The sequence below is a fragment of the Megalops cyprinoides genome, chromosome 8 (genome assembly GCF_013368585.1).
Source record: "Megalops cyprinoides isolate fMegCyp1 chromosome 8, fMegCyp1.pri, whole genome shotgun sequence".
Taxonomy (NCBI): domain Eukaryota; kingdom Metazoa; phylum Chordata; class Actinopteri; order Elopiformes; family Megalopidae; genus Megalops; species Megalops cyprinoides.
Window position 1 is genome coordinate 4,142,665 of NC_050590.1, and position 17,714 is coordinate 4,160,378.

At 41.5% G+C, this 17,714-nt stretch overlaps 1 protein-coding gene across 1 annotated transcript; it reads right to left on the bottom strand.

Annotated features, from left to right (window-relative positions):
• Positions 1-3,668: 3,668 nt before the first annotated feature.
• Positions 3,669-15,828, bottom strand: LOC118782501 (aquaporin-9-like). Its single transcript, XM_036535893.1, has 6 exons — positions 15,727-15,828; positions 14,101-14,227; positions 10,284-10,421; positions 8,854-8,972; positions 6,629-6,846; positions 3,669-3,855 (listed from the first exon to the last, which is right to left on the bottom strand). The coding sequence occupies exons 1-6, from the start codon at positions 15,826-15,828 to the stop codon at positions 3,669-3,671; spliced, it is 891 nt and encodes a 296-aa protein (XP_036391786.1).
• Positions 15,829-17,714: the final 1,886 nt, after the last annotated feature.

Here is a 17,714-nt window from a genome sequence, read left to right on the forward strand (position 1 = left end):
GCCCACGTGTGAAAATCTGGAGCCAGATGCTGCCGGACTCCCGGATCTGACTGCGTTTGAACAGCTCATCGCGCAGCAAGCGCGCCAGCGAGTCTTCCACAGCTGGCTCCGGCTGACGACACAATCATTTATTCACGGAATCCGGAGAGCGTGAACTCTGGCACGGGGGGGAGACAGCCGAGAGACTAAGCGTGCCTCATCTATTCTACATGAGCGTTACGTAAGCTTAACCGATTGCGGCCTTTAAAAATATTTTATTCGATCTCTCGTTGTCACGGATGAACGACTCACCGGTGTGTGGAGCATGCATGGCTCATTTTCTATGCTGTTGTTTTCATAGCAGCAGAGTAACTATTTCTGTTTTTCTTTTTTTAACTGAAAAACATATTTAAAAAGTATATGTTTTTATATTAACACATAAGCATGGTCAGTATGATGTTCATAAATGGTTTAGGTTTAAATGAAGACAAAATGAAGGCAAATGTGAATACACATAATAAAGTTTATTTCTGCAAAAGCTACAATATATATTTTCGGTTCAGCATTAGTTGAATAATAAAAGTATTTTAACAAAAGAGGCGCTGTAGTTATTCCATAACTGCATAACTTTCATAATTTCATAACCCAGAAAATCAAAGAAAACAATGGCCACAATAAATGTACGCCTGACTATGAAAAAAGAAACTAAAACAAAAACAACAAAACTATTCAACCCTCTTATGTATAAATCAGACAATTACTACAAACATATCATTAAATAATATTTCCCTTAAATGGACCAAAAACAGACAAATGGCAAAACACCAACCAAGAAGCAAAAAACACGCTAGTGTGACAAAAGGTATATCAGCGTTTTTAAAGAGTAAATAGTATATAAATTGGCTTTCATAGATACACAAAATTTAATGTCAACTGTAAGCTAGTTGAAAGTGGCTGAAATTGTAGAAATAGTGAGCATGGCATCAGTAAGGCTTGGGCAGTTGTTCTGGGAATGGCACCTACACACTCTTCCGTCCCGATTGGCTTAATTCCCCCTACCAGCCATTCCTATAAACTGCAGTCAAGCTTTGTCGCTGCTGGCTAATCAGGCCTTATTAAGAGGTGTGATCTCCCTTATGAGTAATGTTAATGTACATGAAGTATATGGAATATATTTTCATAGGTGCAGCGCATTTCTAGCAAACTGCATACCATCATTTACTCCTATAAATTAGAAAATATATCAATTGTTTATTATTTCATTTGTGCAATTTTATTAAAACACTGTACAATGGCTATATTTTGTTCATCTTTGAATCACAAGTAGCCTACTTTTTATCATATATGCATTGCTCATATTATCAACATATTTTGCACTGCATATCGTGATGTCTACCACAAATTATTATCTATTTCTTGAATTTTTGGCTTTCACATGCTAAAGTATATTTTTCTTTCGCATGGATGCTTCCACTTGATTCCACAGTAGCCTTGCCACTGGTTAGTTTAGCTTTGTTAACATCGTGACTGAAACCTAGACATAATGCCTTCAGTGAGTGACAGTTCAAGGAATACTGCACTGTGTGGGAAAGCTGAAATCACAATTACACTATCTCTGACATCTGTAACATCTCACAGCATCACCAAATTTTACTCTTGCCTAAAGAGTAAGAAGCACATCGGGTCTGGGACACTCTCCTTCCTCCTCCACCAGATACTCGCAACAGTATAAAAGCAGTGACCTGCAGCCATGCAGTTGGTGCTGTGTGTCATAGGCCATTGGGTAAAAGGTCAGAGTGAAGCTTGCCTGGCAGGTGGAAGTAAGCAAAAGTTTTGTTTGCGTTGTCTTTTTTGTAATTTTATTTTTAAAATAATTTTAGTTTAATTTTTGTTAGATTCCAGCTATAGCCAGAACAATGATGGTGAAATTTTTGCTGGTAAATAAAGCTATTATCAGCTGTAACCTTTATGCATTGTGACTAGCTATTTGGGTCCTGCACTTTTTTGGCCCTCCATACTTCCTGGTTTAGAAGGTTAAGGTTGATAACAGGAGGGTATAATGCTGTTTGTTCTTCTGTGTTAGCTATGTATGTTCTTTTTTAAGCCACGCCCCTTCAAAACGAGCCCAAAAATCAGAAAACATATAGCTTCAACAATAGGAGAGACAGTGCTCAATTTGACGCTCACAAAGTTGACTGTCTGGTCAATATATTAAATAATGGTGAAGTAACAATGTCCCATTTACCCATACATGTACACAATGCAAGTGCATAGTTTAAGGTTTATAGTGTTATGTTTTCCAATCCGAATGCTTCAACCGATGTGGGATTCAAATACTTGGACAACGTCAAGAGTATCAAACGTTGTTTCAAAACATCATTTCAGATCTTAATGAATGTCAGGTACCTTACAGAGTCTGTCATGAATAAAGAAATAAATTAATAAAATAAAGAAATAGCACTCTCTAAAGCAACCCCCACATTTGCAAATACAGTCCTCGTACACATCAAAGATGTCATCAACTCATAAACTGTCTCGAAGAGGACTACAGAAGCCATAGACCTACTTGGTTCTTTGAAAAAATTCTGAGTAACAGAAAACTCGAACCATGTACAGTACACCAGTATCACATAATCGAATACAGACTGAATGTTTTTTTCCAGTTACACAAGAGAAAATAATAACGAAATACAAACAAATTAATAATATTACGCATTTGAGGCTTGTCATCTGCGCTATAGTTAAATATGGCAAAGTGCTCTATAACTGAAAAGTAAAGTGTGCATTCAAAGTCACTCCACACACATTAAGGCTGATTTCTTTGAAGCTTGCAGTGTAAAGTTAAAACAACACTAGTGAGCATTCACCACAGCTATTTGAAAGCACTCATTCATATATAGCCACCTATGCAGTCAGACACATGCTTTTGTCTTTTTACTTTTTGCCTTTAGTTACAAGTATGACTGTAAAGTATTAACTAAAAAACAAGCCTTGAGCATATCGTGGCTGAGTTTTTGTGTTTGGAACGGAATTTCTTTTTTTGCTGACCTTTTCAATTTCAGTTTAATTTCTTCAGTTAGGATCATCCTCCATATGTTCAAAAAACTCGACAGGTGCCTAATTATTCTGTCATTACATACTATTCCTAATTCCCAAAAGCTGATCCAGGAACATCTGACTCAGCACTGAAAAAAAAATTGAACTGATTTAGGGAAAGTGTATGGGGCAGTACAAAATTACACCCATGGGAGAATCTGACGATAGAGCCTTTACTCATCTATGGCCTTCCACAACATGAACTAGTTTCAGTGTTTGAGAACAATGCACATATTATAGAGCATTGCACTGTAAATTGATCTACTAATATGGTATTTAGTACGACATGTTTGACATTAGATCAAAATATTAAAAATTTAAAACATACAAAAATAGAGTGCATTTATCCAGTACTTTTGGTTTGTTTGGCTTGACGGTGACTTTTTTCATTAAATGCTGGCTGCGTGCATGAGTGCGCTTTCAGAGTTTGGAGGGTGGGTGATGGCAGCGGTCAGTCTCAGGGGGCCTTTCTGTGACAGTACACTGAGAAAGAGGCCTCTTCTCAGGCACGGTGAGAGAGGAGGGTGGCTGTAGTGGTGATGGATCTCAGGGGGTGTTTGCTGTTTGTCCGGGAGCACAACCCAACCCCCACCTTAGCTCATGGTGATCATCTCGTACTTGTCCTTGAGGTCGTCCTCGTCCTCCTCCTCCTCTTCCTCCTCCTGCTCCTTCTCGGTTTCGTCGTGGTGCAGCTCGATGAGGAGGAAGTACACCACCGCCCCCACGATGCCCCCCACCATGGGCCCGGCCACCGGTATCCACCACCAGTAGTCTGCCGTGCTGCGGGGAGAGAGACAATGGGAGAAGAGGCTTTGTAAATACAGCTGTGACTGGTGTAAAACCCCAAACAGCACACAGTGACCTTTAACCCTTTCGCGCATACCGTCACACCGGTGTGATTAGCTGATTGGCGCGTATACTAAAATTGGTGCAGTTAGAATACTAGATTGGAAAAATTATAGCTAATGTTAGCTTTGAGGAAACAGCGTTAAAACGTTAAAAAAAGTATCACAAATGCGGCGGTGAAAACTATGAGAAGCTTAACAACGCTAATGAAAACATAACAAACCATGTAACGTAACACGCGCACTACGTAGCATAAAATAAGGCAAGCGCGAAAGGGTTAATCATGTAGTAGCAGAGATTACAGTATCTTCTTTTCACTGTGATACATAATTTCAGAGGTCACACATTTCTTCATCTCTCCCTGTTTGTTCTGTTTTTTGAGAAAATATATTAATTTTATATTTATGCGTGTTTCTATCTGTGTCCTCCTTAATGTGGCTCTCTGTGTCCAGGATTTTCCGATAATTCTAATATTTCTCTCTGGTGATCTGCTTATCTGGTCCTCCGCTGATACATCTCCATGGTGTGTGTGATTATTCATAACCACATCTCGTCATCATACACCTCACAATCTGAGATCTCAGTGGCTTCCAGAGTCATGTGCTTTTTAACCCCCACTGCCCAGAGTCAGGAGCTGCCATACTCCTCTGGTGAGATCTGACTGAATGCAATTAGCCTCTGTTAATGAAAGACCCTGGCCTTTACATGGATATAATTTCACTGTCATGGCTTAAGTGGGAGGCTAGCAGGTATCTGAGCTGCAGGAAGCTGCCTCTGGTACCTGAGCATCCAGGAAGGTTGCAGAGTACACAATGGCGGTGGGTGGATTATGACTGTTAATATACTGAGGACACTCCAGGGTCAGGAAGACAGTCTCCCCTAATCACACCCAGGGCCAATGGAAACCCGTGTGAACTCTGTCTTACTACCTTACCAATCCTCTCCTCATCTTCACCAGAATATGGCTGATGTGGGGGGAAATCTGGTTCCACACAGTCTCTAGACAGACATGACCATCCTGACTGGTTTGCATCTGTGTGTCTATCCATTTTGTACATTTTGTTCTTTCTGCACATGAAGATCCTTGATCCCTGAATTGACGAAGAGACTTACTGGGCTTTTATTTCAATTCATAATTCAAAAAAGCAGATTACATCATATTTGATGTATATTTTTAATATAAACCTTTCTCTTCATCATAAATCTCTTCATCAGAAACAACTGACTTGTACAACTCTATAATCTCGTACGTCAGACATGCATCTGTTGTCGAGATGTTGCTCTGCCCTGCTGGAAAGTAGTGCATCAGTAACATGAACTGTGGCCTGCAGAACAAACAGCGCCCTCTACTGGTCTGCCCATCAGGGTCCACATTGACCAGTGAACATGCTGCCCTGGCCGTTCCATTGCAAACCGCCATTATCAACCACACGTGCTGTTGTGTAACCTCAGTTTGCCTGTCTTTAACAAGCTCTCGTGGAAAAGAGGGCCTGTTTTGTCTATGTCTGTTTTCCAGACAAGGGTAGAATGAGGAAGAATAGCAGGAGTATTGGATAAATACTAAAATATATAGGTTTTATACAGCATAACAGTTATGTGCTTTTGGAGGCATGTATTTTCATGTAAATGTTGTGCTACGTTTTGTCTTGTGTACAAGCTGTGCTGTTGTTGGCCTATTAAAATGTGACTTATGACATCACATAGTATTATGGGGTGGTACTATGTGTCTAGTTTGATGCAGCCCTGATGTCAAACCAACAAACAGCACATCTTGGTGTTGGTTACCGCCTACATTACAGGCCTACATTACAGGCTTGGATTAAAACTTTTCTGCTGTGCCATTCTTGGAAATTTATACACATCCTCTCAATCGATTAGGAATCAGTTACTTCGTCCATTTGATACATTTAGTATTAAAAAATGTAAATACTCAAAGTAAAGTCGCAATCCCTAATCTCATATAGTGCTCAGTATCTGAGTCTCCATACCTTTCTCATACAGGCACTGTATTTTAACGTGTTCCAAATATATTGCTTGAATTTGGAGTTTTATATTTAAACAGACACTCATTTTTGTAAGGGTTATGATGGCAGAGATAGATAAACACTGGTACTCACAGGAAAAGGAAATAAGGTGACAAAATGCTGGGGAAAGTGGATAAACGTGTATTAAAACAAACAGAATAAAGCTTTTTCATCACAAAGCTCTGGATATGATGGGAGAATCTGGCTCTACAGAGTGAACACGGCACGGCCTTTTCCAGTATGCAGGTAAAACGCTGCCGTTGAAAAATTCATTCGTTTTGTCGGGGAAGCAGAGACGGCCATTGGAGCGCTGTTTGTGTGTGGAGAAGAAGCACAAGTCTCTGTCGTTCCACGTTACTCACGCACGGCAGATGCAACCCTCTCTCTTGGTCCTAGGAGGACCAAGATAATGTGTCTGCATTTCAAATCAGCGCGCTCCCACTCGGCGCCAGCTCTTTTTGTAAATATTATCAATGACTTCCTGGGTTTCTTGAAGGCTGTGTATTTGTTTAACAACTGTAAGCTGTTAGTAACTGTAAACAACGGAGAACAAATAAAAAACTCCCAATACCCCGCCTCAAAAAAAAGTCTATATTTTGTATTACTGCAAAAAAGCTTAAGAGGCCATACTGACATCTGAGCTGGGTTTTTATGGCAAATTTGAAGCTCTTTTTTTGTTCTACCTGAACACATCCATGCCCCATCCGGCCACTGCAGTGAAGAGCCTTGGGCCCAGGTCCCGGGCTGGGTTGAGAGGGTACCCGCAGTTCAGACCCATGGACACCCCGATCGCCATGATGATCAGCCCGATGGCAAGCGGCTCCATCCCTCTGGGCGCCCCGATGTTCTTACCATCGATGATGGCCAGAATGCACAGGACCAGAGCACCTGTCCCGATCACCTGAGTGAGGGGAACACAATGTGAGTCTTTGAAAGGTATTATTTTGTTTTGGCATTAGCTGCTGAAACGCAGGACGTAGTCTGTATCGATGTGCCACTGGTTAGAACAGCACTGTTTTACACATACTGTTCAAATGTAGTTCTCTGTATGTGCTATCATTACATGCATTTATGCATATGTGCTTTGTAAGTCGCTCCAGATAACAGCATCTGCCAAATGACTGAATGTACTTTTAAATATGAACGTAAATATAAGAGATTTGGTAATAAGCATTCCCTCCGTCTTTACCCACTTCCATATAACATGAAATAGTGTCAGAATTTGCAGTTCAAGGAGAATTTGGGGCAAAGGACTTTGTAGAGTCCACAAAATTGGCTAATGGGTGTACTTTTGGGATATGGGACAATCAATCTGAAGCAATCACAATTTACCCCATTAGCCACAAGACTGAGAGAACATGGTGTTTGTTGATTGGATCAGACTGATTGTCTCTACGTCCACATTCACAGAAAATAGCAAACCTCATCCGTTGATTGTTTCGAACAGAGCCGAATTCGAAAAAAAGTCTTGTTTTAGACACAGTTATCAAAGAATATCTGACACCCCTTAACGTGTGTATACTCACAGTATGGTGATAATAATTGTTTGCGATGTTATTTATATGTTATTCATATTTAGGGTACAGTGGATATAAAAAGTCTACACATCTTTATGAAATTGCTGGGTTTTGAAATGTAAAGACACAAATAACAACACTGTAAATGTAATGTGATCTTCCAACAAACAAAAATCCGGAGAAAAAACAAATAGTTCATTACTAGGAACAAAACTACAACACCCTGACTGCATAAGACTGCACACCCCTTCATAATGGGGGCTCTAGCTGTGTTCATAGCTAACCAATCATATTCAAAATCATGCCTGTAGGTAAATAGCATACACCTGCCATCAATGAAAGTCATTCTGATTAAACCCAGATTAAAGTCAGCTCTTGCTGTAGGATTTGCTTGAATGTCTTGGGTTGCATCCTACTGGGAGAGCCATGGTCCGCAAAGAATTGCCAAAGAAACTAAGAGAGCTAATAGTTGAAAAGTACCAATCAGGAGTGGGATATAAAAGAATATCAAAAGCACTGGATGTACCATGGAGCACTGTCAAAACCATCATCAATATGTGGAGAAAATGTGGCACCACATTGCAAAGATCAGGACAACCCTCCAAAGTTGATGAGAGGGCGAGGAGAAAACTTATCAGGGAGGCTACCAAGAGGCCAACAGCAACACTGAAGGAGCTACAGGAATTTCTGGCAGGTACCGGTCATGCCTTGCATGTGACCACCATCTCTCGTATTCTGCACATGTCTGGGTTATGGGGTAAGGTGGCAAGACGGAAACCCTTTCTTACAAAAAGGAACATCCAAGCCCGTCTAAATTATGCCAAAGATTCATTCAGTCACCCCAAACCATGTGGGAAAATGTGCTATGGTCTGACGAGACAAAGGTTGAACTTTTCAGCCTAAATCGTAAAAGTCAAAGGTCTAGGTGCTCTGAATGAATATTTTCATTCCCTTAGTGGGGCCAGACTGGGATATTTTTTTCAGTCTCATTTATTCATCATATCAGTTATATCAGTCGTCTTATTCTCTAATAAATTAGTCCTCAGTTCATTAGTCAGTTAAAAAAATTTCAGTGTTATTAAGCATGACACACAGGCAGAACACACATATCACTGTGGACAGCCCTACACCGAGGAAATATTTCAGAGAATATATTTTTAGCTCAATAAATATATGTATAATATGAAAAATATTGCTATTTTGGTACATAGCAATATATTTCTGGTTTACTTAAATATATTTTAATTGTACTTGCAAGATATTCTTCGGCTTAACAATGTATTTATCAGTATGTTACAATATATTTCATTTCCCATGGGAGCATATGTAGATTCAGAGCAACAGTCCAGCATTGCCTCTGTCTGTGTTGCAGAACTCTCTAGCTCACTGACCTGGTCTATGAACCCATTGAGGACTGAGAGGTGTCTGGCTGGGTAGGAGGCAAAGATGTGAGCTGTAGCGTTGATGCCAGTCACTGACAGTATCCCGCTGGTGTAATCCATGAAGGCATCTGAAAAAAAAACAACTTTATTTGTACTGCTGTACTTTTACAGGGTGACAAATTATAAAATTCTCTCAGAGAGCTCTTCGGTGAACTCCTGGATGTCCACATTGTCCCTAATTAAAAAATCACATTTAAATACTAATACTATGCTACATATGGTTTTTCAAGTGGTTAATGGTTGGGGGAGGGGGGGTGATAACCTGGCTGTGACTTTAGTGGTTGACCTGATGGGCCAGGCTTCTTTCTGCCCCATACTGTGGCCCCAGGCTTACATCAGTGCAGTCTGTTACTAAGATCAATGCTCTGTCCATTTTTCAGCTTTCTGATAGGACTGCACGAGGGCTACAGGCCATGCACAGCATACTGACTGCAGGTGGATGGACGTCTGTGGCTACCACATCACAATACTGTGAGACTAAGTTCTAATGGAAGAGTATATCTTATTACCATGGTACCATATCACAAGACTGTGAGACTAAGGTCTAATGGGAGAGTATATCTCATTATCGTGGTGCCATATCACAATACTGTGAGACTAAGGTCTAATGGGAGAGTATATCTCATTATCGTGGTGCCATATCACAAGACTGTGAGACTAAGGTCTAATGGAAGAGTATATCTCATTACCATGGTACCATATCACAATACTGTGAGACTAAGGTCTAATGGGAGAGTATATCTCATTACCGTGGTGCCATATCACAAGACTGTGAGACTAAGGTCTAATGGAAGAGTATATCTCATTACTATGGTACCATATCACAATACTGTGAGACTAAGTTCTAATGGAAGAGTATATCTTATTACCATGGTACCATATCACAAGACTGTGAGACTAAGGTCTAATGGGAGAGTATATCTCATTATCGTGGTGCCATATCACAATACTGTGAGACTAAGGTCTAATGGGAGAGTATATCTCATTACCGTGGTGCCATATCACAAGACTGTGAGACTAAGGTCTAATGGGAGAGTATATCTCATTACTATGGTACCATATCACAATACTGTGAGACTAAGTTCTAATGGAAGAGTATATCTCATTACCATGGTGACAAGGATGATGATGGTGATGATGATGATGATGGTTATGAAGGTGATAATGATGGTGGTAATAATACTGATGATAATAATGATGATAATATTGGTAATTATGATGATCATAGTATAAAAATTATGATGTTGACTATGATGGTGATAATGATGATGGTAATGATCATGAAGATGACGATGATGATGATGATGATGATAATAATGGTGGTGGTGATGAAGGCAAAACAGTGTGATGAAGGTGTCGGGCGTGCATGTCATACCTACCATAATAGAGCCCAAAGACTGCAGAGGCACCAGCGAAGGCGCCAGCGAACTGTGCGATGACGTAAACAGGGAACTTCACCACCTTCAGCTTCCCCAGAATGACCATGGCCAGGGACACAGCCGGGTTCACATGGGCCCCTGGGAGAGGAGGCCAGAGTGGGGTCAGGGGGTGGTGTGGAGGCTCGTAGCCTAACTGGTTTAAATTACAGCGCTGGAGAGCAGTATCTGCTGTGCAAATGTAACGTAATATAATGTCATGCACGGAAATACTGGCCTTGCAACTGTAATTGTTCTCATTACACTTTCCAATAAGCAATCCTGTAGCTGAGTAGATATGGCAATAAGTACACTGCAGAAAGCCAGTGCTCACAGCTGCTGAAAGTTTTTCGATTGAGGCCAATTGAGCACTTCTAATCAGCCAAGGTAAACAGTCTCTCCGAGGATATCTTCTTTGCCATTGCCCATTAATTCTGGTGCTTAATGTTAAGAGTGATTGTACATCACAGATCCCAGTGCTGTTACTCTGTTTAAACAACAGAAATCAGGCATATTGGAAGAAGCTGTATCATGACAAGCTAACAGCTAACATGATCAGAGTTGAAACAGTGCCTTTTGTCGCATGGCACATCCTGAAAATTCTAACATTTTTTGCTGTAATCATCAATTACACAACAGTTCAGTAACAGTAACAGTTGAAATCTGGCTATTTGATGTAGCTCAATAAGCCTTCACTCTGTAAAGCATACAGTATTCATTTCAATCGCTGAAAAACAGCATGTCTGTTTGCATGATGCTGCTTTCCCAGGCATCTGTTTCCACCAGGCAGAACTTGCGCTTAGAGCGCTGTCAAACATAAGCTACCCTTCCCCCCATCCCACTCTGAACTGTGTTTTGGTTTAGGTCTCATATCCATTGAGCAATGCCTGGAGGCCCATCGATGACAGATTTGGTCGCTGTCACTGAGGGGTGATAAGCACGCTCCCGGATCAATGTGCCTCTTGAGCCATTCATTCAACGCCCAAGGCCACGTACGACCTCCACCGAGCTGACTCCCCTTGCCAGGGCATCGATCGGTAGCCCATTCTAACCCAGTCCATACTGGTCGACTGAGAGTGCCTGTCTGAATCGCATCTTACATAATCTGGGCCAAATATGCTCGTGGAGCACTTAAACTGCCAAGGCGCCGTGGGGAGGGCAAGGTGTTCACTGCGCTTGGATGGCATCATGCAACGACCCAAAGAAGTCAAAGCTTAGCACTTCAGCCTCCTGTCCTGATGTTCCTTGACACTGAAAAGTTCATCAGCTCAAAAAAAGGACTCCACCATCAGAATTCCACCACAGAGCAGGAGTTCCGCATGAGACCTGAGCCTCTTGTGAAAGGGTCAGTCATGCAGCCATGCAGCAAGGCATTGTGGTCCAGCTGCCCTTCACATACACTGCAGCTGCCTGGTAGCCTTGGAACTGTGTCCCACAATGCAGTGCACCCAGTGTTCTTCCACAGGACCATATTATTACCTCATTCTGTGAAAACAGAATTCCCAATAACAAAAATGTAATAATGAAAGACCAAACTACCAGACATGGTCTACTGATACAGTACGTGTGCTGCAGTATGTGCATGTAATTCTTTGATGTTTTGATTATGATTATTCACCATTGATGCAGCATCTGTGCAAGGCACACCAGTAATGAAATTCTGAGAACTTTAATTCGACATGACAAAGCATAGAACAGGGGACTTTACTCCATGATTCCAGGAACTCCTGAGGAAATTATAGCATAAGTTAAACATATCTATTTTTATTTATTTATGTTGCTTCCTTGACTGCCTCTGCTGATACCTGGCTCAGTTCAAACAGAACAGCTTTTTGGCATGCATGTGGTACCCAAATTGAACACATTTAGTAGCTAGTCCAAGTCTGTGCCTCACAGGGAACAGGAAAGAACAGGAGGTGTGAAATCTCTTTCTGCCATTTGCCAGAAAGAGATTTTTTTTCCATTTGAAGAGCACAAACCTCATTTGCCTCCCATGAATTATCTATTCATTACATAACATCTGCGGCTCCGGCACCAACCCTGCTCATCTGGCCCACTGTCACACCGAGCGTGCAGAGCTGGCGTCTCCGATCATCCAGAGCTATGCCTGCAGTGGGCAGGCATCCACTGTTTTCCAGCAACACAGCTTTTTCAGGGACCATTATGATCGTTTACAACATATTGCTTTGGGGAAATGACCTAAGAAGGCTGCAGAGGCAAATTCCAGGTTGAGCCTTTGTGCCCCTTCAGCATGGCACTTGACTTGCTTTCGTGTATTTCCCGATTTAGTTGGAATAATACAGAAAAATCTAAGTCACCCCTGGAACAGGGAGACCGCTAAGCAAACAAGAATGTTTGAAAGCTCTTCTTGCTTGTGAAGAGCACTCACAGTGCTCTGTCCCACAAAAGGCAGATTCCCAATCCTTCTGTATCACGGAGTCAGTGGAGGCCTCTGCTTACTCCCATCCCCAAACAAACCTCTCCATTATCCTCTCTCATACATGATGCAGAACAAAACGATTTGGCCTTTTAAGCCTAAGCTACAATACTCAATCTTTTGGCACTTAGCAATTAATGATATTTTAGGAATATGTAATTGAAACATTGCTGTTGACCTGTAGAGTTGACTGACTTTTTGTCCATTGCTAACTTATAATAAAACAATGCCTCCTTTGTGCAATGTGTTGCAATGAATCTCTATCAATGCACCTTTTCAAATGTGCAGTATTCCTGGTCTTTTAACAGTCTATAACGTTCTTACACCTTGCCTCCATATCAAACACCCATCCACATGCACCAGAGGATATGTTAGGAGTGTGGAGAATGTTCATCTTTGTGAATTCATGTTCCCCTTCACATTGCTAAAACAGCCATACCATAAAGCTACCATACTTTATATGCAATCGATACTCTTTGACACCATAGTTCTGTCCCCGTCTCACCACTAAACTCAATGTAACAGAGTCCCACAAATGTGTAGGACTGAACAGAGGTTTGTGTGCTGTAAAGCAGAAAGGTGCAATGCTGCAATTAAAGCACGGTTTAATGGGCTGGATTTGTCAGTGGTGCTTCCAATATTGCAACAGAATGTTGTAACGTTGTGTTCTTTCTGCTGGAACCCTGGCTACATCATTCTCTCCAGTTCCATCCCTGGCACAGAATGGAAATCAATGTGCAAGTACAGTAAGGAGGGGCCAATACTATTTCTCTAAAAGCAATTTGCTCCTCTGCTGCAAATAAATGGAGAAGAACACATTGTGGACATTTTGGAATAGGGGGGAACTTTCCACTTACACGCTGCTAGTGAAACAACAAATATTGTTGAATGCATCTGAACTGTGATTTGAAATGTAATCACGTGGAATGATTGTTGGCGCTCATTGTTTAACAAGAAAATCATAAATGACATTGATCAACTATAACTAGGAGAACATTCAATCAATTATTTTCATTTACAGGATGAAAACAAATACATCTTAGCATTTTGGTGATTACTGTAGTTAGATGGGTATGTAGAAGGAACCATGCATAGTGTGTAGAACAGAGCACTGTACTTCATAATGCGTGAATGAATGGTTTAAGTGTGGAGGGAGTTTGGGTGGTGATTTGATAGGGATGAATGGGTCCTACTGCCTACGACAGAGCCTGTCGGCCTGCTGTAATGTTAGGCGGATTTTGAGCGCTCGTGCGATTCGCCGTCTGTGGCGCGTAAGTGTAAACGCGCTCTGAGTGGGTCTTTACAGTGAGCGCGCGTACGGAGTAGCGGCAGCGTGCTGTTTACCTGACACTCCCCCTGCTATGTAGACCGCCATCATTAACCCCATGGTGAAGCCGATGTGAATGGTCAGCGTCTCCCCGAGAGCCCCGCGACTCAGAACCGTCTGGGCAACTGACCCACACCCGAACAGCTGTAACGGCGGAGGATACAATAAAAAGGAAACACAACAGAAAGAGGGAAAAGAGAATGAGTGTTGTTCATCTTCAGTTATGCACTCCACATCGCTTCAGAGCGACGACGTCTAATTAGGAGGTGATTTGCACCGATCTCCCGGATCCCGTGAATTTAAGAGACACGAGGCAGAACAGCAGCAAGTGCAATCCAGTGCAGGAAAATGTTTTAAAGATATATACGATGAAAAAGATGGCAGCTGATATCAATATAGGTAGTCTGACTATGTTTCTGGTTTACAATAAACTTCCCCCACATTACATACACCCTCATTCATGGAGACCAGACAGACCTCCCACGTGCCAGTGATGCGTGATTATCAGACAGAGGTAGTTGGGGGTTTGTGTGTGTGTGTGGTAGGGGGGGATGGGTTGGGCGCAGGTGCAGCGATAAAACTTCATAAAACACAACAACAAATGTTCCTGATGTTAATCTCAATCTGAGTTGAGATTAAGGACAGTGAAATATGTTCATCTCCAGAATTGAAAATCATGTAAACTTCATAAATACTGTAAATGTAAATATATATCCATTTGCATGATAACAGAGTGCATGATATGTATATCAGATTGCATGTTTGCACTACAGCTAAAAAGAAGATCTGTATGACTAATCATTCGCAAGGTACACATGCAACTCAAAATATCTAAAATCTATCTAGTAAACCACCTTGTTTTTCCCAGTTAACATTTCTAGCTACAAAGCTATGAGATCTGCTTAGCACGGCATCATTAGTCGTCCTTATAATTGCATTTTTCATAATTAAAATGACAACATGATAGCTTTTGTCTCACAGATGTCACAGAATTACAATATGTTTGCATTTATTTGTCATCTTATCTGAACTTTAAACATGCATCGCTATGCATACATTACTATCGATGTAATAACATGCAGTTTGGAATGGCTGTATTTGGCTGTAACTTTGGAACGGAATAGTGTCGAGAATATCTGCGTCAAAGTTGTGAACTGGGAAGTTTTGGTAATGCCTAACCAATCATGTTCACTCCCGACATTACAAAATGTACATAAATATCTTTCTGTTTTCGTCAGCTGCAAGTAACTAACGTCCCAGTGGAATAAGTTCATAACCCATTTTTCTAGTTCCTTACGCTTATCAAACTTCAAAGGAAAGCAATTTAAAAGCAATTTAGAAAGTATCCCCTGTATGGGGCGAAGGTACCTAATGCTCGAACATAAGTAAAACCAAGACAAGCGTAAACATTCGTCTTAGATTATTCATATCCAGTATTTTCAGAAAATATTTATCTTCACAGTCACAAAGTGAATATGGTAAAAGGTAAAAACGCACTTGATGTCTCAGAACACGCGGTGCACACTCAAATCCCTTACGTATTGTTTTGACAGCGGTAGTACGGCTGAAATTGATGCAACTATAAAACTAAGCGGTGACATGCGCCATGGCAATATAAAGTAAGCATGGGGATATATACTTACCACTAAAACGAACGTCCCGAGGAATTCCGCCAAAAACTCCTTAAGGATGGTGTATCTCAGCCCACAGCGCGGTTTTGTGCGTCTCTTGCGTTCAAGCTCCATATTTTCGCAGATGAGTGATGTCTTTCTCCTGTCGGGACAGCCAGCTGAGGACAAGCGCGCTTCTCTCTGTAGCTGGGTGGTATATATCTCCCACCTCTCGTCAGTACGTAGGTGTTTTCCCCACTAGTCTGGCAAGTCCCATTAATCGTTTTATACGCCCTCTTTACCCCTCGGTCCCGTGACCACACGAAGAACCTCCCTGTTCTGATCCAAGCTGTTGATGGCATTATTCGATTTAATGACACCAGTGTGTGGTACTCCTTAGATGAATTTCATGGACTGTCCGCACAATAGACTTTATATCGGTGATTCTTGGAAATAACTACGTCGGAAAGTATGAAACTTTGATTTGAGAACGCTAATTGTATTTTTAAGTGACAGATCAGCTCTATTGTTTTTGCTTCGCCGCTAACTGGCCTCTTGAAATTGATTGCACGTGCCTCTTTACACCGTGGAGAACCCTCCAGAGCAGCCAGAGTGTGCCGTTAACACCACACGGGAAAGCCTCAAGACGTTGTTCGATAGAGTGTCAAGGGGGTGTAAGGTTGTTGTCAAACCCAAAGAGACTGCAACTGCCGAGAGAGGTAGTGCGAGAGCAGAGAGGGCTGCTCGCGTGTTTTGGCCGCTGTCAGACGTTTCTGCTTTCGCTGAAAGCACCAGGGACTTTTCAGGACCCGGGACAGCGGCAGCGTCAGAAACTGGCACCTGCTCGGTCCAGGCTGACTGCTAACCAGCCCAGGTGTCGCTTTTGGGTCCCCGGCTTTTCAGGGAGAGACCAAATGACGTAGGTCGCCGATAATCAGGACTAAGTTAGCTACTTCGATACGTTTGGTGGCTTATTTTTAAAGTGAAAATATAACACCCAGTTAAGTTCATTTTTTTCTTGTTCTTATCCAGTCACTGCCTTATTTTGGGGCCACTCCTGCTACCCTATATGGGATCTGTATTTTTAGCAACAACATTTGATGTATGTGGTATCATTTATAACATCAGTATCAAGTTTTGCATGATCAAGCAATTACCTTTCACTCCATTGAGCCTAATGCTTTTGCATCTGTTGAATACCGCCTAGCCTAGCTAATATACTACAATAGGTTTTATAATCTCTGGTAATTTACTACAATAACGATGGAAAATCATTTCAAATAGAATGTAAACGGACAGAATTTCTTTCCATTTTGCGGTTTGGACTGAACTTACAAATAATACAAAGAAGGGTGTTCAATTGGCATTAAGGTATACAATGCATTTAAAATGTTTGCCTGAAAAAAAGGAAATGTCGTTTATTATGGGTGAATATCGCTAACCATTTCCTTAAATGTCCTGCTCAAAGTTAGTCAAACTGGAAAGCCGGGGTGATAATGGAAAGACAGAGAACGCGAGATTCTGTACACTCGTATACAGTAGTTGTGATCTGCATTATTGTGTTAATGCTTCATGGAATTAAAGATTTAATATTTCATGACAAACGAATGCGTGCTGATCTAGGCGGCCTTAAAAAACACAGGGAGAGAGGGCACGTCTTTATTATTTATGGTCCTTTGCCGGAAGGGACGAATACAAAATCATCGGACATTCCAACAACTAACACACATCATCGAATGTCGTTTAACCGGGAACGGCCTTTTCATTCTACGGACTCAAGCAGTAGAGTCTCATCGACCCTTAATTCCCCTCCTCTCATCACCATTCTGGTTTTGATGTGCATGTGTAAACGCGGGGAATATGCATACAGTATATGCACATGCAAAAGGTGCTCGGACAGTGCCCTCTTCTGAGGGACAAGGACTCAGCACGGTTTCGCCTGTATTTGACGATGAAACGATGATAAAACATTTACTTTTATCAAAGGGCTGTTAGCAATTTCACATCTAATTAAAAATAAT